At 44.9% G+C, this 21992-nt stretch overlaps 1 protein-coding gene across 1 annotated transcript in view; it reads right to left on the bottom strand.

The window, feature by feature from the left end:
- Positions 1–21992, bottom strand: part of LOC143517798 (glucosidase 2 subunit beta-like) — a 90886-nt gene that overhangs the window by 44829 nt on the left and 24065 nt on the right. The window contains exon 9 of the mRNA XM_077010604.1: positions 8280–8352. Within this exon, the coding sequence (XP_076866719.1) occupies positions 8280–8352 (73 nt within the window). The remainder of the gene's footprint in view (positions 1–8279; positions 8353–21992) is intronic.

The following is a 21992-nucleotide window of genomic DNA, read 5'->3' as shown; positions in this document are numbered from 1 at the left end:
CCCTTAGATGCAGACGGACTGCAAAGCATCGATTTAATATGAAACAAAGAAATAAAGCAAGCAGTGCTTGTGCCAGGAAGGAGCTGGCAGCCTCCGCCTCCTCCTCCATCTCTCTCCTCAGTCGGGCGGGTGTTTGGTTGCCCTGGAGCGTCTGCTTCTCCACCACTCCCTGCCGGGCACCGGAGCGGTGTTGCATGGGAGGACGGAGGTGACGATGGAGAAGCTAACGGCCTCCCGCCGGGGCCCTGTCTGGCGCACCGCACCCCGACGTAGCGGCGGCTCGGGGGACGCGTTTTCGCGGGTTGCCGAAAGGAGCTCCTCACCCCGCGGAACACGTCCTGCCAGCAGGCCCGGGGGGTGCGGGTTGGGGAGGCGGGATCCTGGCAGGACCCAGCAGGCAGGGAAGGAGACCCGTCGGGGGGAGGTGGGCCTGCGGTTGGAGCGGCGGATCAGAGCTAGCGCGCGGAGAGCCAGCCGCAGCTGTTCTGGACGGCAATGTTTTCCTCATTTTTGGTGGTGTTGTTGCTGGTGGTTTGACTATCCAGCGCATCGGGATCAAAATGAGATGACGTCTGTGAGAATGTCAGCCTTAATTGGCGGGTGTTTGTGTCTAACCTGATATGTAGGCATCACACCTCTATTACACACAGGTTTGTTGTCTTCAGGGGACCAAAATATGGGGACAAATTAAACAAACATAGAATATTCATGTTGGCTACTTGGCAGAAGTGCACAGATATCACTCACAGTGGTGCATCTTCCTCAGCTCCGTAACACAGCTGCTCTATGCATCTGTAACACAGCTCTAACACAGGTGTGTAACACAGCTCTAACACAGGTGTGTAACACAGCTCTAACACAGGTGTGTAACACAGCTCTAACACAGGTGTGTAACACAGCTCTAACACAGGTGTGTAACACAGCTCTAACACAGGTGTGTAACACAGCTCTAACACAGGTGTGTAACACAGTTATGTAACACAGCTTGAAAACAGGTTTGTAATGCAGCTCTGAAGCAAGTCTGTAACAATACTGTGGGTCTGTAGAGATCTGTAATGTGGGGTTGTAGTGGAGGTCTGTAGTGCAGGTCTATAGTGCTGTGTTTTGCCTCCCATCTTCACACTCAACAGGGATCAGGGCTTTTCCGTTGCTGAGGGTTATCGGGTGTGGATCTCTGGCGAAACCCCACTCTAATTATGCTGGTGTTTTCTTCTGCTCATGCTTGTTTGAAGGTGTTTTCCTTCATGACTAAACATATACCCATGAGTCATGCCTTACCATGGTCTTTCATGGTCTAGGTTTAGTAACTGCTACTGCCGAGATCACATTGCAAATGTCATAACTGGTTTTGACACGCTGTCCATGTTTTGGCTCTGCATTTGATTGGCTTACGCTGAGCTCACAGCCCCTCTGATTGGCTTATGCTGATTTCTCAGTCCCCTGATGACAGCCTGCATCGGTGCATTGGCACTGATGCCTCTTATGTCCTCATGAGTCACGGAGAGGTCCCAGATTCATTTTTTGTGCACAAACTGAAGATACAACAACTCACAGATGGACAGAACAGTGGCTGAGCATCTGACAGCCAGAGCCATCCAGCTTCCATTCATAATCACTGTTTCATTTCACATCCAGTGCTCCGCAGAACAACAGTACCGTGTCACTGTTTACGTACCGAAATGTAAATGTACAGTATCGGGTGGAATAGGGTTAGGATAAGAAACCGGTGGAGATTAGAATAGGGTTGGGACTAAAACAGGGCTGGGATTACAATAGGGTTAGGGTATGTTTAGTCATAGCTACCACATCTCCCTTTGATTGGAACCCTGCAGAAGCCACATCTTCCACTGCAGGGAAAGTTCTGGAAGACCAACAAGTTCAGTCACGTCTCCCTCTCCCTCAAACACGTCCTGATTTAAAACACTTCTGCTGCTACCTAACGCAGCCAACAAGAAGAAAAAAACACACTTTCCAAATGGCAAAAACTGTGACGTCTTTACACGGCAGATACATTGTTAATTAATGTTAAACGACTAGAACTAATTTAGGAAAATATCCAGCAAGGCAAAGCCTTTACATTATGAATAACAAGGGTGTTCAAAACGCACTGAATGGATGAATAAATAGAAAGTAATAATTATAATAATGGAAATTCGTTAATATTTAGAAGGGCTTGGGGTGGGTGGGGTGTGTGTGGGGGAGATGTAAAGATGAAGAATTTCATTTCCTCCCTCATACACAGACAAAAGACAAAAGTGGGAGAAGAATAAGGCAGAAGAGCGACGGTGCTCCACAGGTAACGGGCCCAGACAATGACTCAGCACTCGAGTCACTATCAGGCCCCCACTGCTGAGGAATGAGCACAAAAGATCAACCATCTTCCCCAGTGCGCAGGCGGGAAACGTAGAACATCAGTGTTTGTGTACCGCGATGGGAGGAGAGGTGGGGGGAGTGGGTGGAGGAGGGGAGTGGGGGGGGAGGGGAGGGGGTGGAGGAGGGGAGTGGGTGGAGGAGGGGAGGGGGGGAGTGGGTGGAGGAGGGGAGTGGGTGGAGGAGGGGAGTGGGGGGGGGGAGGGGAGGGGTGGAGGAGGGGAGGGGGGAGTGGGGTGGAGGAGGGGAGGGGGGGGAGGAGGGGGAGGGGAGGGGGGAGTGGGTGGAGGAGGGGAGGGGGGGAGTGGGTGGAGGAGGGGAGTGGGGTGGAGGAGGGGAGGGGGGGGAGTGGGTGGAGGAGGGGAGTGGGGTGGAGGAGGGGAGGGGGGAGTGGGTGGAGGAGGGGAGTAGGGGGGTGGGGAGTGGGGTGGAGGAGGGGAGTGGGGGGGAGAGGGGAGGGGGGGAGTGGGTGGAGGAGGGGAGAGGGGGTGGGGAGTGGGGGAGGGGGGGGGGGAGTGGGTGGGAGGAGGGGAGGGGGGGTGGGTGGTGGAGGGGTGAGTGGGGGGTGGAGGAGGGGAGTAGGGGGTGGGAGTGGGGTGTGGGAGGGGGGGGACGTGGGTGGAGGAGGGGAGGGGGGGAGTGGGTGGAGGAGGGGCTGCGGGCGTGGAGTAGGGGAGTTGGTGTGTGGGGAGGGAGAGGATAGGGTAGGTGGTTGTTCCTCTAAATCCAGATCTACTCTGAACTGAAAAACTCACAAACACCAGAAGGACCGACAACTCTGAGCAGAATGAAAGGGGTGTTATATAAAAAAGAGAGAGCTGACTACTTATCAGTCAGCCATTAATTAAAGAGCTTCATCTGAATAATTGCCATTGGCCGCATTCCTGCACGACTGGCTGAAGCAACAGACCCCGCCCCTGTGAAAGGCTGAGAGCCCACAGCCTAGCGGGAGACCCTTTTACCTGCAGGCGGGGCCAGGCCACCCGCATGTCCCAGCATCCCCGGCTCTTGCAGCCGTAGGAGCACATTATAGGAAGCAGAGGGACACGGTGCTGAAGCAACACAGGTTTAATGGTGAAATGTGGACCGGCTGCATATTTCCCAGATGGCCTGTGTGAAACACACCGGCTCATATATGCTCCACGAGCACTTTATTACAAACGCCTACCTCGCAGGTCAAATTTATAGGCACGGAGCTAAAGACAATAGCTCAGCTGTGGCCAAACACCACCGCAGTCAGCCCGTCCTCCACCTCTTCATTAATGGTCAGGTTCTGGTCTGGCTCGCGTTACAGATCACCTCCCCCACCCACTCCAGTCCATTAGCAACACACATGTAAAAAAAAACCTAGACTGGTGCGAGTTTAACCCCCACCCATCACACGGCCACGTCAGCGTCTCTGCTGCACTGGGACTGGCTGATAACACTTATAATATCCGGCCAGTGGTGGTCCGGTGGTCAGAACCTGAGCGGTGATGAATGGGCTGGCGTGTGGTATCAGCAGGGTTCTGCACTGACACAGTGTACTGAACTAAAAGGAGTTTATTCACCACAACTCCTGTTCAGCTGTGAAGTCAGCATGCTCCATAGTTACGTAGTTTTTCTCTAAACTGATGCTTAAAAACAAACAACAATAACGTGAAAACAACTGATACACAGTCAAGGGATCGCAGGTTCTATTTCTGTCCCTCCTTTATGCTATTAACAATCACTGTGTGTGTGTGTGTGTGTGTGTGTGTGTGTGTGTGTGTGTGTGTGGTTGTGTGTGTGTGTGTGTGTGTGTGTGTGTGCAAGCAAATCTATGCAGAGGCCTCATCATAATCTAGTCACCACCTCCAACCATTATTTACAATGAAAAGGGCTAAAAAAGATTCTGTGGGAAGCTGCTGTTCTGACAAGTACAGGAAGTGACATCACAGGAAGTGTCATTACGGCAGGATGTAGACCCAGTATCCCCAACCGCCACAACGTAAACACAGTCACGAAGGAGCAGAACCTGCCCCTCCGACCCCATTCCGGTCACGTATCCTCAAAAGGAAAAGACAGCGGTGCGGAACTGGGACAGAGACCTCAAACAACGCTCCCAAAAGTACCAGGATGAAGTTCCACTGCAAAGCCCCCTGATGAAGGCCAGTGAAGCCCCCCCCCCGCCACTCCCCATCTCTAACCCCTCTTTCTCCTCCTCACCCACCAAACCGTCCCCGCCCCCCTTGTCCCTGACCCCCACGTCCCCCTCCACAGCCCCAGTGGTCCTGTCTATTTTTAGGCCGAGGTGCCATTACGGTCCCCTGCACCTCCTCCCGCTCCACCTCCTGCTCTGGAGACCTGACGAGATCGATTTCTACCCATCTGGGGACGCACACTGTATGTGGCAAGAGGTTAGTGAGGGAGGGATAATAGTCGCTTCCTGCCGCACTGGGCAGATTCGTGTGCACTTACCCAGAACACACGCTTGCACATTGCAGAGGAGAGATGGATGGTTAAACCCCCCCGAAACAAAAACCCAGCAGCACACACTCACACACTGCTCACCCTTGACAAGGTTCGGAACAAAACACAAACAAACAGACGGAATGAGCAAAACAACACAGAGCATCGTCTGTAATTGGCCCCATGGCCTAACTTCAGGACAGAGAGACATAGAGGAGGCACAGACAGACAGACAGGAGAGAGAGAGAGAGAGAGAGAGAGAGAGAGAGAGAGAGAGAGTGCACAGTGAAATATCTTTCTTCTATTCTTCCTAGTCTTCTTTCTATCTTACGCGATATTCCAGCCTAAAGGCTGCTTCAGGGGTACAGCACTGTGGAAAACTGCAGAAGACTGTGCAAGATTGAGACAGTAAGACTGTGCAAGACTGCAAGTCTGTGCAAGACTGCAGAATAATATGGAAGACTACCTAAGACTGTGGAAGAATGAGGCAGACCACAGAAGACTAGGTTATGGTGTGGGTTTTAACCTCTACATGGAAAACAAAAGGGTTTAATCTGGACTGTGGTGCTTTGTGGGCAAATGTGGGGTTTAATCTGGACTGTGGTGCTTTGTGGGCAAATGTGGGGTTTAATCTGGACTGTGGTGCTGCCTTGTGAGTTTGGTGCAACAAGCAGTCGTGTGAGTTTGGTGTCTGTCTCCCGTGTGTCAGTCTGTCCTCCTGAGTCATTAATTCACTGGGTAAATTATGCCTTCATACAATTCTATGTTCAGCTGAGTTTATCTTATAACCAGCACAGAGTCCACACAATTTCAAGAACAAAAAAGGGGGAAAAAGGACTAGGATTATCTCTCTTTAACTCCAATCACAGTGGAGAGAGAGAGAGGGAAGGAGAGAGAGAGAGAGAGAGAGAGAGAGAGAGAGAGAGGGAAGGAGAGAGAGAGAGAGAGAGAGAGAGAGAGAGAGAGAAAAGAGACAGTGTTCAGGCTACCGCTAGCCCAAAATTAGGTGTGCTTATTCAGAGGTCCTTGGTGGGTGGGGCTGAACGCTAGAAGGTGGTGTTGGTGGAGAAACTCGTGTTTAGACACGGTCGATATTTGGTGTTGGTGGGTGGTGCTAGATGTTGGTGGAGAGACTCGTGTTTAGACACGGTCGATGTTGGATGTTGGGTGGGTGGTGTTGGATGTCGGAGGGTGGTGTTGGTGGCTTATTTGAATGTGTTGCTTGGGCACAGCCGTCCTCCTTTCTCTCCCCTTTAGCACTTCCTCTCCACCTCCCTCCACATCTCCACCCTTGGTGGCATTAGCCTGATGATCAGCTCCTCTCATCAACCACCATCTCCACCTCGCTCTTTCTTCCTCCCTCCTCCTCCTCTCTCTCTCTCCCTCCCTCCCTACCCTGTAGTATTAGGCTAATAATATGTGGACTAGGGAGCTGGGAGTGGAGAGGCCAGTATGAATATTCCACCTGAGAAAAACATCTTGTGCTTATTTTGGATATATCCGGCATCCACAGGGAAATAAATCACTTCTAACACGGGCAAGCCATCTGTTATCAGAGAGAGAGAGAGAGAGCGAGAGAGCGAGAGAGAGAGAGAGAGAGAGAGAGAGAGAGAGAGAGAGAAAGAGAGAGAGGGAGAGACGGAGAGAGAAGCATTCACTCTGACACACACACACACACAGACACACACACACAGACACACACACACACACACACACACACACACACACACACAGTGAGACATGCCAAGGCAGCAGACAGGCAGTTTGGACAGGTCCTAAACACTAAACAAATTGCTCACTCCGTTTTAATTCAGCTGGTTTGTCAGAACTGCTCTAAATCATGTGTATGTATCTGACAGCAAATATATTGAGTTTTATGCTACCCATAAATACACCTGCTTGCACACATACATGCAAGTGTGTGTATGTGCATGTATGCAAGCACACCTGAGTGTGTGTGTGTGTGTGTGTGTGTGTGTGTGTGTGTGTGTGTGTGTGTGTGTGTGTGTGTGTGTGTGTGTGTGTGTTTCTGACAGAGAGAGAAAAACCAATCAGCTATTTTAACCCGACAGTAAAACTTCACCAATATCGTAGCCAGGTCTGTTTTCTTACGTTAGCAGCACAATCATGAGCAAAGACAGGGCGATTTATGTAGTGGACACGTTCCTGCAGACATCACACTCCCCTCATCTCCACACTTCCTCACACACATCGCCATGATCACCAGCAGAATATGGGCACATACGTCTAGGTGCCAAACTGCACTCTCCTGATGACGCACATAGAACATACAGGGTTTTATACAGCCAGAATAACTGTGTACACACACACACACACACACACACACACACACACACACACACACACACACACACACACACACACACACACACACACACACACACACATACACACACACACACACCCAGCCAGCCAACCTCATTAACCTCATGCCGACAGAACAGGTTAAGATGTTGGTGGTGGTTTACATGGGCGATGCTCTGGAGCAAAAAGTGCAACAAGATGAATTAAACAAAATATTTCAAATTGAAGTTTCCTTCTCTTCTGACATTTTTTATGTCTGTGACTACTGGGAAGTTTAAACTGAACCTGATGCATTGATATTGCTGACACACGGGAACATCATGGAACAGTAGAACTGATCATTTGTTTAGATATACTCTTCATAAATTTGCAAGGTGTGTGTGTGTGTGTGTGTGTGTGTGTGTGTGTGTGTGTGTGTGTGTGTGTGTGTGTGTGTGTGTGTGTATTCAATGAATAAGCTTGCTCATCAGGTTCTAGACCTGGTTCCTGTTAGCTACTTAAAGATAGTATTGGTTCCTAAAAATGCTCTATAAATAAAATGAGACTGAACTGAATTAAACCTGCTGTTCCAGAACAAAAATCCAGACCATCTGAAGACCAATCTTGAAGTGTTTTTTCCCCTGACAAACATATTTTACAGTAGGAGATTTGGAATCCACCACATTTTTCCCCACACATTGTTTTTTAGTAGACCAAGGAGAAGGTTTGAGACTGTTTAATACTCCTCCTCCAGCTCACACCATTAGATGAGGTCATTTCAAACGCTATAGCCCACAAAAGCCAAACAGAGAAGGAATTTCTAAAGAGACACCTAAACGATATGAGATCGGATTCTTTGTCCGATTAAAAGTAGTCTCAGACATCTGACAACAGGACTGAAATACTTGAAAACAATCGCACTAAATACCTTAAGACAAACCAAAGCTTTACACCAGTAAGGTCTCCACCAGCAGACATAGTCATTCATACTCAGTATGAGGCAGAATATAAAGTTAACCAAGCCTTTAGATGAAACACTGTCACAGCAAGGCTGTGGATGTGTATGTGTGTGTGTGTGTGTGTGTGCGCGCGCATGCACCTTAGTCAGAGTAATGAGGTGTGTGTGATGTGTGTGTGTGTGTGTGTGTGTGTGTGTGTATGAGAATATGACTTACCACTCTGAGCTGCTTTGATAATGGGGTTTTCATCTGAAGGGGTTTTGACTGCTTCTTGATGTACTTTTTGAATCTACACACGCACACAGAGATACACACACACACACACACACACACACACACACACACACACACACACACACACACACACACACAGGGAAGGAAGGGAGAATCCAAGGTCAAAAGCACACAGACACAGGCACGCAAGATCTCCCCTGCCCCCAGCCCTGTGCAGAAACCGACGACAGCTCGACACTACTCCACACGACAGGACAGAGTCAGAGAGGCCTGCTCACTACTCCACACGAAAGGACAGAGACAGAGAGGCCTGCTCACTACTCCACACGAAAGGACAGAGACAGAGAGGCCTGCTCACTACTCCACACGAAAGGACAGAGACAGAGAGGCCTGCTCACTACTCCACACGAAAGGACAGAGTCAGAGAGGCCTGCTCACTACTCCACACGAAAGGACAGAGACAGAGAGGCCTGCTCACTACTCCACACGAAAGGACAGAGACAGAGAGGCCTGCTCACTACTCCAGAAACTAAGACCTAATCCTCTGCTCCACGCAGGGGGGACGGCAGACCTCAGCACCCGTGTTCTATGCTGCTAATGCATGAAATAAATGTACTGTGGTTCATATGGACAAAATGACTAATTAAGTGTTTAAAGAGATTACTTATTACAGATAAACGTTTACCTCGGTAAAGCATTTGCTTTTACCCTGAAGTGAATCTTGATACCCAGTGGCGCTAAAGTGACACGCAGGCGACTGAAATTAGGCAAGAAAGGAAGTGGAGTTATTGGCGAGCATTTCATGGGCCAGGTCTGGGGCCCCAGGCTGTGGGAAAAGCCCAGTGCAGTGGAAGTGTGTGTTGTGTGAAGCGGAGACAGCCCCCCCCCCCCCCCCCCCCCTCCTTGTACTGTACTCAATGGCTGCAGGAGCCCCAGGCCCTAGACAACTCCTCCCCCGTCAAACACAAATGCCAGAGCTTTAATGCATCTGCATACCGATTTCCCCTCCCCCGCTCTGTGTTTGCAATTATCATCAAACAGGCTTTTTTTGCAGCAAGGGGGGCTCAGCTACACGCAAACACAATCGAAACAAACGGGTCAAAACACAAGGAGGCTTGAACACAACGCAACACATTTACATCAGGGAGGAAAAGAGAAGGCGAGAGAGAGAGAAGGAAAAATAGAGAGAGAAAGAGGACAAAGGGTGAAAGGGTGTGTCAAAGATGAGTTCTGAATACGAGATACGATACGAGTTCGCTTTAAACACCACGGCTATGTAGCATACGTGCTAGCACGAGGGCTAGCACACTTGTTGGTGCGAGAGTTGGTTAGGGAAAGACAGAGCTGACAGATTAGCTCGCATACTGACGAGTTGGCAGATTCATTCTCTCTGATATGGAGGCAGGAAATGATAAACCAGTGCACACACCAGTTTGTGCTGAGCACGGCAAACGCCTGTTCAGCACAGTTAAGCACTTAATGGACAGCAGCCCTATTTTAATGCATAGAAAATGGAGCACACATTTTTTCCTCAGGCAATATCACACATTTAGTTATCACAGTTATCACAGGCAGAGAATGTCAATCACAGTGGATCGCTGTTTACATTATGTACAAATGTTTACACTTGTGTATTTCACTGCAGATGTTTTCACTGCAACATCTTTTATCACAGCACATTCCATCCACTAGGCGTCTCAGAATTCGCCAATCCTGCTCTACTTACTTGTCTGAGTTGCTGTGATTCCCCATGTTTCACTGTTCATCGCGAAACATCGAGGAAGTTAGAAATTTCCTGAACTGTCTTGCTGCGATGGTTGTTAAGTTGACTTGTTGCATCCTGTTACAGGCCGACTGCAGTGAGGTCTTTGGAACAACCCATTCGTTCACAAACATTTGTAAAGGTGGACTGCATGGACAGGTGATACACCAGTGACAATGGGACTGATTCTACACCTGAATTCAGTGGTTAAGTGTATGTGTGTGTGACTGGTCGTCTGTGCAGTGGTTCTCTCTACTGGACATTTGGAGCTCTGTTAGAGAGAGTGTTTCTTACCTTCCTGAGCACGGCCCTTCACACCTGGGTCCAAAGTTATTGTGGTTCTGAAGACACAAAGCCTGAGATTTTGTTTCTCTTGATCTGTGACTTTCCTCAATGTGATCTTCATGGCTTGGTTTTCGTCCAACAATGGCATGTAAACTGTAGGGCCATTAAGACTCATGCGGGCACCTCTCAGTGTCCGTTAGACTCCGACTGGAACTGGCAACATCTGGCAGTTTCACACGCTTCTCACAGAGAATTTACACAAACAGGATGAAGACTGACCACAACCTGGAGTGGCACAGCTAAGAGTTTGAATTGTTTTGGTGAAAAAGAGACTTAAAAACACTCAAAAACATGATAACCTTGTCATGATGGGTGATTAAGCATGGGCTGATGAAAATGGCAATTACATCCATTCAAAATCAAATTCACAACACCATAAACTCTGCAACAAGAGGTCTGAATACAGAAGAACTTATTCTTGAGTGTGTGTGTGCAGACCTCCGTCCAGGCCAGGACAGACCAGCGTTTTTCCAAATTCTTGATATTGCTACCACACTGCTGATGGCCCAAGGACACCAAGCCTTTGAGCACAGGGGAGAGGACAGATACCTGCAGTGATGCTAAAAGATTGGAAGCCAAATTCTTTCTATGATTTGTTGCGAGTCGAAACATCTCTGACTGTCCCCCATTGGGTTTGAACTGATCCAGAAGGGTCTGTGGTCTTTGGGTTAAAGACATGGCGGTCCTACAGAGCTGTGCTGAGGGGTTCCAGATAAACGCATCACCCCCATTTCTGATGGCTGCTCTTGTACCATATTTTGGAAGGCCTTCCAAGGAAAATGGAGGCTCTTAGATTCTGGGGGAAGGGTGACTCCATATTAATGACAGGAGTGAATTTGAGGTGTCAGGTGTCAGTATGCATTTGGGTGTACTGCACAGTGTATTGGTTGTGGTGTGGACAGGTACATGTGCAATTGTAGAAAATATTGCATTACTGAAATAACTAGCTAAGCATCGGGATTGGAAGGATCTTGGTGAGGCTCAACTATATATGGTTGCCTATATGAGGTAATTTCACTGCACTATGGAATTTGTTGTCCAAACAACAAACACTGTAGTCCCGAAGGTATTTGTGTATGCATGTTGTAACTTTTCCACCATTCAGTTCCACTGAGAGTGTGTATTTGGGTCAGTTTGTGTGTGTGTGTGTGTGTGTGTGTGTGTGTGTGTGTGTGTGTGTGTGTGTGTGTGTGTATGTTGAACTGAAGAAGAACTTGGGAACAGCATGTAATTCCTTAAATCAGCCTCTTTAAATCTACAGAGAGAGAATGAGAGCAAACCAAAGGAGTGAGTGAAGAGAGGAAAAGAGAGGAAAGGAGGAGAAGAGACGAGAGGGGAGCCAGAGCAGAAAGAGTGTACAGTGTAATGGCCATGTGCACGTCCAGTGAATCTCTGAGGACTGACACTGAGGTAATGGTGCTTGGTAAAATATTTAATAAAGTTTTCTTTTTTTTGAATAAAAACAGGCTGGAGTGAGTGCTGACGAAAGAATCCCACATCTCATTCCTAACACAGTCTCAGCCACCAAAAAACACAGAACACACACACACACATAAAACATCTTGCTAACCTACTTATGCTCCCTCCAGCCACATTATTACACACATTTAGCAGACGTAAAGTTGCAGTTCATAACTCTTCCGCGGCGTCGTGCAGCCTGTTCTAGCCACATCCACCAACTCCTCCGATCAGAGACCGTTTCTCATCACACTCCCCACACCGGCGGGATTGTTTGGGGGTGTTTCTCATAAATCTGCTGCGATGCAGACATCCAGAAAGATCTCCAGTAATGCTGCTTGACCTGATACGCTCATACCAGCCGAATAAACGCTACGACGACACTATCATATCCGGGTCATAGAACGTTCCAGAACACCTGTGTGTCTACTGAAGTGGCTATCTAGTGGAGCCACAAGGTGAGCGAGGTCCACTCTTGACCTTTGACCTTGCATTCTGAAGTGCACAAGTAGTAACGTGCACATGGGAGCAAAAGGTACTGACTGGCATGTGTGCACGCACGAACAAACAAAACAAACACACACACACACACACACACACACACACACACACACACACACACACACAGAGTAATGGTAGTCAGGTTTGGAGGTTTGTCTCTTACCTCTTTAGGGTCTGTCCCTGGTCTTTGATGTAGTATTGCGTCATCCTGACCCAGATTCCAAGACTGTATCAGGCAGCTCTGAGCTTCACTGCCAGTGTGTTCATATGGAGGCTTATTTTAACTTTGCACAGAATTAAAACACTGAAGACTATCACTGAAAGCTCCAACCCAGGAGCTACTAGCAGCTAAACACAGGCTGGGACAATGTTACACACACTGCCATAACAAAGAAATATGAAACTTACACTGGGAAAGAAGGATAGATAGACACACACACACACACACACACACACACACACACACCGTAATTATAACTACTGTGCTCACACACTTTTCCTCACACTGATGGGACAAAAATAATAAACTAACAAACAATGTTTCGTGTTCAGTACTCAGCCACTGCACCTCTGGCATGCTAATTTATGCATAATTCATGCTGCCTATTTAACTTGCAAATCACCTATTAATAACCTTTGATGGAGGGCTTGTAATGTATCATGCCAGCTCTCAGCTCTGTGTGTGTGTGTGTGTGTGTGTGTGTGTGTGTGTGTGTGTGTGTGTGTGTGTGTGTGTGTGTGTGTGTGTGTGTGTGTGTGTATTTGTACACCCAGAAGAGAGTAAACGTGAGACAGAAAGAGAGAAAGAGAAAGAGAGATAGAGAGAGAGAGAAAGAGAGAGAGAAAGAGAGAGAGAGGGTGCTATTTCTATCATCTTTTCTTTCTGCATGTGTGAATCTCATTTTCCATGTGAAAAAATAATACATGTAATAATGCCAATAATAGGTAACATTTCGGAGACTACATCTTCCAGTATACTATAAATACTGGCATATTTATAATACAAGTTTGAAGATTCAGTATTCATTGCTATACCAGCATCACTGGTTGGAGTGTGTCTAATCAAATAACACAGGAAAGGGTCATTATGTGTGCCATTAGCAACCAGAGGGCTTTAACAGTTCAACACATTCAAAACTCAGTATGAATCATCTCCAATTACGTCTGTCATATTTCGGTAAAAGTAACTCGATTAGAAAGAACATTTTAAATAAAATATTAGTATCACTTAAGGATGGTATTCATAAAGCTTCTCAACAACTGACATAAACCTAGGCTGCATAAATATTCATAAAGAATGAATCAAGCAAGTTGCAATTACACCAATTTTTGTCGATTATGATGTCAGGACGACATAGCACTCATGTCGTATCTGAGTTACAATATGACACACAGAGACTGTGTTGGTGGAAGAGGGCACTATGGGTAATCTCAGCCTCAGTGCAGCACACGGTGCTGTTCCCCAGAGCTTAGAGCCAGGCAGGATGGCATACAACCACACTACAGTAGTACAGCAGGACACCTCATCCTATTCTACAATCTCCTGCCAGAGTCCTTAGGTCTGGTGTAGAGTTGTATGGGCCCCTAGGCCATCTTAGCATCCTGTCAGGGCCCCTAAGCCATCTTAGCATCCTGTCAGGGCCCCTAGGCCATCTTGCCATCCTGTCAGGGCCCCTAAGCCATCTTAGTTTCCTGTTAGGGCCCCTAGGCCATCTTAGCGTCCTGTCGCTGCGGATTCCTGTATTCTCACCTCAGCAGGGCCACATACAAGTCATGCTAACGGCATAGACGAACACCCTTCGGACATCTCACCTACGGTCTGCTGCCGCCTCGCAGACTTCACACGGACACAAAGGCTCCGTTCACCCTTTACACCTTTTTTCTCCAGAAACGATGCTGCCTGGAGTGCCGTTTGTGCCGGTATTATTATAAAAACGTGGTTCAAGGAACGCGTACACAGTAACCATAACAACGGATCGCTCCACTCTGCCGCGCAGACAATCATACTGACTCGCTAGTTAACTTGTTAATTTTAAGCCTAACACATTTCCTGCTTGGTTAGGAAGTGACTGTCCGCCTTAACTCTTTGAGGTCTAGCGCTGTAAATGCGTAAAAAGCATGTTGCTGGCGACATGGAAAAAAAGGTGTAAATGGTAGAGTAACTGATACTGTCTAAAGGGAATTATATATGAATGATAGCAGCCAACCCTGGATCGCAGAAGGTTACTGTCATATGTCATCATCATGTCATAGCACAGTTCACACGCTTCCCGGCTTCCAAGCAGGTCCTTTAAGCCTCTTCCTCTCACTGTGATTAGTCAGGTACTGACCAGCACTTTCATGAAAATTTGCAGCCTACGTACCACCCCCCACCCCCCCACCCCCAAGTTTGCAGGATAATTAAAACGAATAAATAAACCATTTTTAAATCTCCGACATGAGCACAGGCCAATAGAGGCGGCAGGCACGGCCTCCCGTGAGGAGGAGGGGTCGCTCTTCTGCAGGAGCCCAATCTGTTGGCACTTGATCCACTTGAGTTCTGATGACTCATTAGCACCATCCGCTTTGGACGCGTGTCAGATGCGGCGAGCACGACGGTTCTGGGGGAGGGGCCGGCACGGCGGCGACAGAAACCCAGCGTGCAGGAGAGCGTCGGGGCAGCGGAGAAAAGGCTAGCGTGGCTGCATTTGACGCGACACGCCTTTACGATCTCTCCCCAGGATGACTGTGAGGAGGCGGGGGAGAAGGGGAGAGCCATAGAAGAGAAGGAGAGAGGGAGTGGAAAGAGAAAGAGAGAGAGAGAACGGACAGAGAGAGAGAGAAGGAAGGAGAGAGAGGGAGGGAATCCCAGAGAGTACAGGGGGAGAGGGAGGGGTCAACATCAGCTCTAATAGGAAGCTTGGAAATAATGTAAAGTTACAAATATGAGATTACCAAACATTATAAAAATATCTACAGTGAGTCATAAAGCTCATCGTCTCCTGATGGGGTAATGTTCAGGTGTGATACATAGGCACACACAGACACGCGCACACATGCATGCACACACACACACACACACACACACGCACGCACACAAGGTGATATCTCAGAACAGTATGCCATGGTGAATTTTAATTAGCAAACTCACAGCCACAAACAGTCAGAGGCATTAGCAGTAACAGTAGCTGCAATATTTCTGGTTTCACCACTGGGAAGCTCACAACAAGATGCATTAATATTATTACATGATGACAGTGGCACATAAATATATTCAATTTACAACAGACGTTCCAATTACATTAACACATTATCAAATATATAACTCGGTCGGTCGGAGATATTATAATACTATACTACATATTGTATAATATACACACATTATAATAGGCTGCATATTATATATGTTAAATATTACATTATACATATATGTATATTGTGTACTTATACACACACAATTTACTTGCACATACTTCACTGTGTGCAATTGTCTCTCTCTTTACATCTACATGAGGAAAAGTCTGTCGATCCCATCTTCATAAATCAATAAACTGCTATATATAGGTCATACTAAAAAATGATATTAGCAATGTCATCACATATTTATTAAATGTTTGAGGAAATTTAGCTTGAAATACTGCATTCTGGACCAGTTTGTGTTTACACTGACCTTCTGTCAGCCGTTTTGCAAGACACTCCTCAACAAACCGTTACTCCGCCCCCATCTCTATCTGATTGGCTAAGAAAACATGTCAGAATCTGGAAAGCACTCAGCCTCACCAGCTACTCGTACAGTGAGCCGAACACCGTGCTGTGCTGCCAAAAATTTCACAAAACACATGTTATGTGATAAAGGCCTAGCTAGCCGAAAAGGGCCTAGCTAGCCGATCCGTTGTGTAAAATCTGTTCCTCAAACAGGTCACTGTATTACTCAGACTTTGTTTACATACCTGTCCTGACATCAATTCTGTGTGCAAATTCCTCCCTCTTGCATGAAACAATTCTCTCTCTAATAATAATTTTAGCTCTACATATTTCGCAGTTTATTTGTATTAGAAAGGAGAAAAACCGACTAATCCACCTTTAAACCTTGACATTTGATGTGTAAACCTGTCTGAATGTCACACTGTAGCTTATGCGTCCATCGGTGTCATAAATTCCACAGATTGGAGATGCACTCCCTCTAACAAAGGTTACACATAAAGAAGGTTACACCTAAAGAACCATGACCTAAATTTACCAGGACAACCAGCCTTCCTTATCCCACAGAGATATGTTCATAGATATATATGCTTCTCTTTCCCACAGAAGCACAAAGTAATAACTTGCCATTTAAACCCGATGTCAAATGGGCTGATATGGAATGGTAATCAGGCAGTGGTGTATGGCTATCTTAATGCAATTTTCAAGTTCTGATGTTTGCTTCTACTGCTTGATAATTGTCCATGGTGTCATTATTTATCTTCATTATTTGAAGATAATTTGTGTTACTCATCCTAACCAGTTCATATGTGTGTTGCTTCTTTCATGTTTTACTATAAATAAATGGCTGGCTACTCCTAATTGTGTGTTTCTTTGAAATCTTACATGTACCAATTAGACAAAATATATTTAGGTCAGTGGTTTATGATTTCAAGAAAGCAGAAATTAAAACAGGATTCAGAATTGGAACTTCCATTTAAAACTGAGCCAATAGCCTCTTGCTAAGTGGTTCAAACTCAGATTTCATGTGATCTTAATTATGCTTTATCTTTTTATTGCTTTAATTTCTTGTTATTGGGCCTGTTCATTGGAATTAATTTATTACAGATCAAATTGAACAAATTCTCGTCATCTGCAGCCATAGTCAAAGTCTCTCCTAAAGAAGCTTGCTCTGTCCAGTATTAATTCTGTTCAGTATTAATATACAGCTTTACTTCTTCTATAGTTCATCTTAGTAAACACATTCTCCTATCACTGAGTACCCAATAAACATAGTGTTATAATGCCTGTGAGTGATATACTCACTTTTGATAGATAAGAATTAATCACGTTATGAAACTGACAACTTTTATGAGTTGAGACTGAATTAATAGCCATTAATAGATGAACTATGAATGAATTAGTTATTAATTATAACAAATTTTGACTGAAAGTCGCGCCACCTGTGAGTTCTGGGAGATTAGAGAATTCTGCGTTCTGCCGTCTTCAGCCAGTGACCTTTGTGTTCTAGAATGGAACATGCTGCAACGTCGTGATTGGTTGCCGATTCATCGCAAAGACGGCTGGTATTTTTGAAGGCCGTTTTTGTTTCCCCTTTCCTGGTGTATCTTGATGTGACTCATGAAATCCGTTTCTGAGTAGAACTTAAAAGGTCATCACTTAAGGACAAAAGGTCACTTAGAGTACCATTTATGGCATCACGCACACACATTTGCACGCACCCCAACAACCTACCCATCAACCCCCAGACACACACAAACATACACTCACACACACACACACACACACAAAGTACACAAGGTCTACTGCTCATGTAAACCTCATCAAGTATAATAAGAAATATCAAACACTTCAACACATAAACAAATAATACAAACACACAGAAAATTACACCCCATTGTTCAGTAGGCTCTGAATATACTGGTTTGTTTGTAAGAAAAATTGGAATGGTCAACACCTTAGCATTACCATTAATGGTTAATGATATGGTAATGTAGCACTGTTATTTTGTATGACATTTGCCAAAACATTGTCTTTAGAATATACATGCACTGTGGTTAGCACACTTTACTCTGAGTACAAATATTGGGGTTGGATACTCTATGATGTGATTGCTGCATCAGGCATCATATGTGTATGACAAGGTGTAGATCAGTTGATCTGTGATCCTCAAATATGAATTCATGTTAGTTCATACCTGTGGATCACATCTTCCTGAACAGTAAGCCTTCTAATTTGATTAATGTCCTAATAGAGGCACATGCGTAAATTGCCTTTGGATAGTCATAAAATAGCCGTCCTCTTAACTGTAAACCAGACTAGTTTGAACAGAAGCTGAGAATCTTTTCAAGACCCCAACAATATGTATTTTTGTATTTTCAAATTGTACTTTGTTAATGTCTTTCAGTGTATTTATAATATTTTATTGACCTTTATGTCTGTACGAAAACCATCATCATGGTAGCAAAGCTGAAATGGACATTCTTGCCACTCAAGTAAACAAAAAAACAATTTCATGCTCATATCATTTCTAAAACCACAGCCGCTGTGGTTGTGTGTGCTGCTAAACAAAGCCAAGAGAGGTAATCTACTTTTTCATGACTGCAATAATAGCATTTTGCATTCCTCAGTCAGCAAATACAGCATTCTGCTCTACTCAAATACAGCATTCTACTCTACTCAAATACAGCATTCTACTCTACTCAAATACAACATTCTACTCTACTCAAATACAACATTCTACTCTACTCAAATACAACATTCTACTCTACTCAAATACAGCATTCTACTCTACTCAAATACAACATTCTACTCTACTCAAATACAACATTCTACTCTACTCAAATACAACATTCTACTCTACTCAAATACAGCATTCTACTCTACTCAAATACAACATTTTACTTGAGCACAATGCAATGCACTCACATTACAGCTAGTTTTAATTTCTATAAAATAAAAACTTTAAAAATTATGCTAAATAATTTGTCAATAATTATGTTGCAATATATATTAATATTATAAAAATAAGTAAAAACTGACTAAAGAGATACAGTTGTAATAATATTAACTGCTATAATTGCTAACTGTATCTTTATTGGGAGGTGTGATGTATATTTACAGATTCTAAGGAATGACTTATAACACTTATAACACTCTGCTGTAGCACTTCTGGGTAACACAATGGAAACGTTTTGCTGCAGACGTAATTCAATCTAATTCAGTGTTCCACTGGATATAAAAATGAATAATAAAATAAATTTGTACAGCTTAGGATAGTGTTTCAAATGTTATTATACAATTACTGTAGACAGCTGAAGAGAACAATTCATACTGAGTAAATTACTGTATTTTCGATGTATACTTTAGGCAGTTAAAGTAGAGCTCACAACCTCTTTTCACTTCTAAGAGCAGCTCTGTTCCCTGACACACACACACACACGCACGCACGCGCACAAATACACACACACACACACACACACACACACACACACACACACACACACACACACACACACACACACACACACACACACACACACACACACACACACACACACACACCAAGGGGTGACATTTATTAATTAAATATGGTGTGTATGCTGCAGGACATGATCTCGTTTCCCAGTCTCCAGACTCTTAATAATTACATTGGCATTTAGCTTGATGATAAGCTGACCTTAGCGGCCATCTAGAATCTTCTTAGACAGAGAGAGAAAGGGAATACAACAGAGAGAGAGAGAGAGAGAGAGAGAGAGAGAGAGAGACCCAGCCATACACCCAATGAATGTATTGCCCTGTTTGTAAACATTTCTATGCAATTATCTAATTATTATTTCTTCCTCTTCTCCTTATTAATATTTTCCATTTCACTTGTTTTTATACCCATGACCAAGTATTATTTCGTGCTAATTACACCTTTATTACTATTAACGTGGAGTTCTTCATTTCCTAAAAATTTCAAAGGTTAATTCGTGTCGTTTAACTGTAATACGTCTTTGGCCATCCTGTACATGAATACGGTCATTGTACTAAAGCTTAATGAACTGAATTGAACTGAGAAAGAGAATGCAACAGAGAGGAGGAGGAGGAGGAGGAGGAGAGAGAGAGAGAGAAGGAGAGCGATTAATGGAATCTTCTTAGACAATCATGCTCTGCATTTTCATGCTGTCAGAGAAGAAAGAAAACTAAAAATATAAATATCAAAAAGAGGAGTTTATTACAGCGTGCTGGCCGAAAGGCTGCCAATAGCCCTGTGAAGGATTCAATTCTAACTCTGTCCTTTTCTTTCAGCCTGACAGACTAGAACAAGGCCGTATGCATTACTGTCTGGGTTCAGTGGTGTCACACCAAATCCAGTTACTGCCGATTCTTGCTCACTCGAGTTAGTTTAGCTCTGCCTGTCATCCCCGTTGTCCCAAGAAAAGGAAGCAAAGTAAAGAAAATCTGTTTTAACAATGGGTCATTCTTCTGTGTCTTCAGCCAGGCAGCAAAACCCAGCAATAATGATGGAGAACTGGCAATGGGAAAGCACACATCGCCTTGATACGCTGTATTGAGCTGACCCAGTAAATCTGAAGTCATGGTAAAAAGTATCTCCAACTAAAAAGTGACAGACCAGAAACTGGGCAATCCCTAGGGCACAGGATTGTGCCTTAAGGCATTGTGGGATGCCGGAGCCATTTTGTGTCAGGCTCAATCATTTGTATGACACCTAAGGGGAACTGGAGATTGGGTGGATATTTTGCTAGCTCACTCACACTCGCCCCCCCCCCCCCCCCCCCTCTCTATTTCACACTCTCTCATTCTCTCACACACTCTCTCTGTCAAAAAAATGCTCAACAGATGACCTCGCAATAGTACTAGTGACTAAAATCACCATAGGACGATTACAGACGAAACACAGTACATGCAAAAAAAAAAAAAAACACTGATAAGCAAATTGCTGGCAAATCAACAGCCAATGATTATTCAATAAATACAGACTGCCTGAACAAAAACATTCACAATTCAACTTCCAGAATTTATGATGGCATGCACGTGTCCACTTATGTGGTTAAAATGTTATTTTAATGACATGCTACCCTATCAGCCCATGAATTCTAAAATGGATTGTAACTCGGGAAGCAACTTGAAAGCATCTTTTTTTTTTTTGCTTTTTGATCGTAAAAAAAATCCCATCTTGCTATCGACTGCTTTAACACATCTGCCCAAAAGCCTTTAATTGAACGTGAGTGTTGGCTGATGTATCTCGATATACAGCACCTCTAAATCGGTAGGACAGGCAGCTTTCAGCCTTGTTGGATGATCAGATCCACCCAGCTGTGGCACCGCCCCATCCCCCTTCTGTCAACAGACTGTAAACTCCCCAAGTGTCAGTCATAACATCGAGCCAAATACACGCATCTATATCAGTGCTGTAAGAATATGATACAGAGAGAGAGAGAGAGAGAGAGAGAGAGAGAGAGAGAGAGAGAGAGAGAGACAAGGAAAAGAGAGACTATTCTAAATGGAGGATGGCATAATCCATGACTTCCTCCATCTGTGGAAACTCCTGTGCACCTGTGCTTGACTTCAGGGAAACTACAAATCCCATCAGGCTGTTCGGGTAGAAATTGTGCTACCTGGTTCTCTGGGATGAGGGAGGATACTCAAACCCATAATTTTGGTCAATTGTTGTACCTGTTCATTATTTAGTTTTATGTTATTTAGCTATTTGAATTAATGTTTAGATACAAATTATAATTTTCAGTTGTTTCTTAAGGTTTATGTTGTAATACTTTACGGAGCTATTTTATATCATTCCAATTTTCCTATTCCTATTTTTCATTTTCTATTTTTTCTTTTTTGGGTGGGGAGCCATCTACAATGTACTCTATGTTTAAATAAATGCAGGTGGATTGATCAGCTTTGGTTGATTAACATAAACAAAATATACATGTTGGTAC

The sequence above is a fragment of the Brachyhypopomus gauderio genome, chromosome 1 (assembly GCF_052324685.1).
Source record: "Brachyhypopomus gauderio isolate BG-103 chromosome 1, BGAUD_0.2, whole genome shotgun sequence".
Classification (NCBI taxonomy): domain Eukaryota; kingdom Metazoa; phylum Chordata; class Actinopteri; order Gymnotiformes; family Hypopomidae; genus Brachyhypopomus; species Brachyhypopomus gauderio.
Note: the sequence above shows the minus strand (reverse complement) of the source record. Positions and strands in the feature narration are given on the sequence as shown.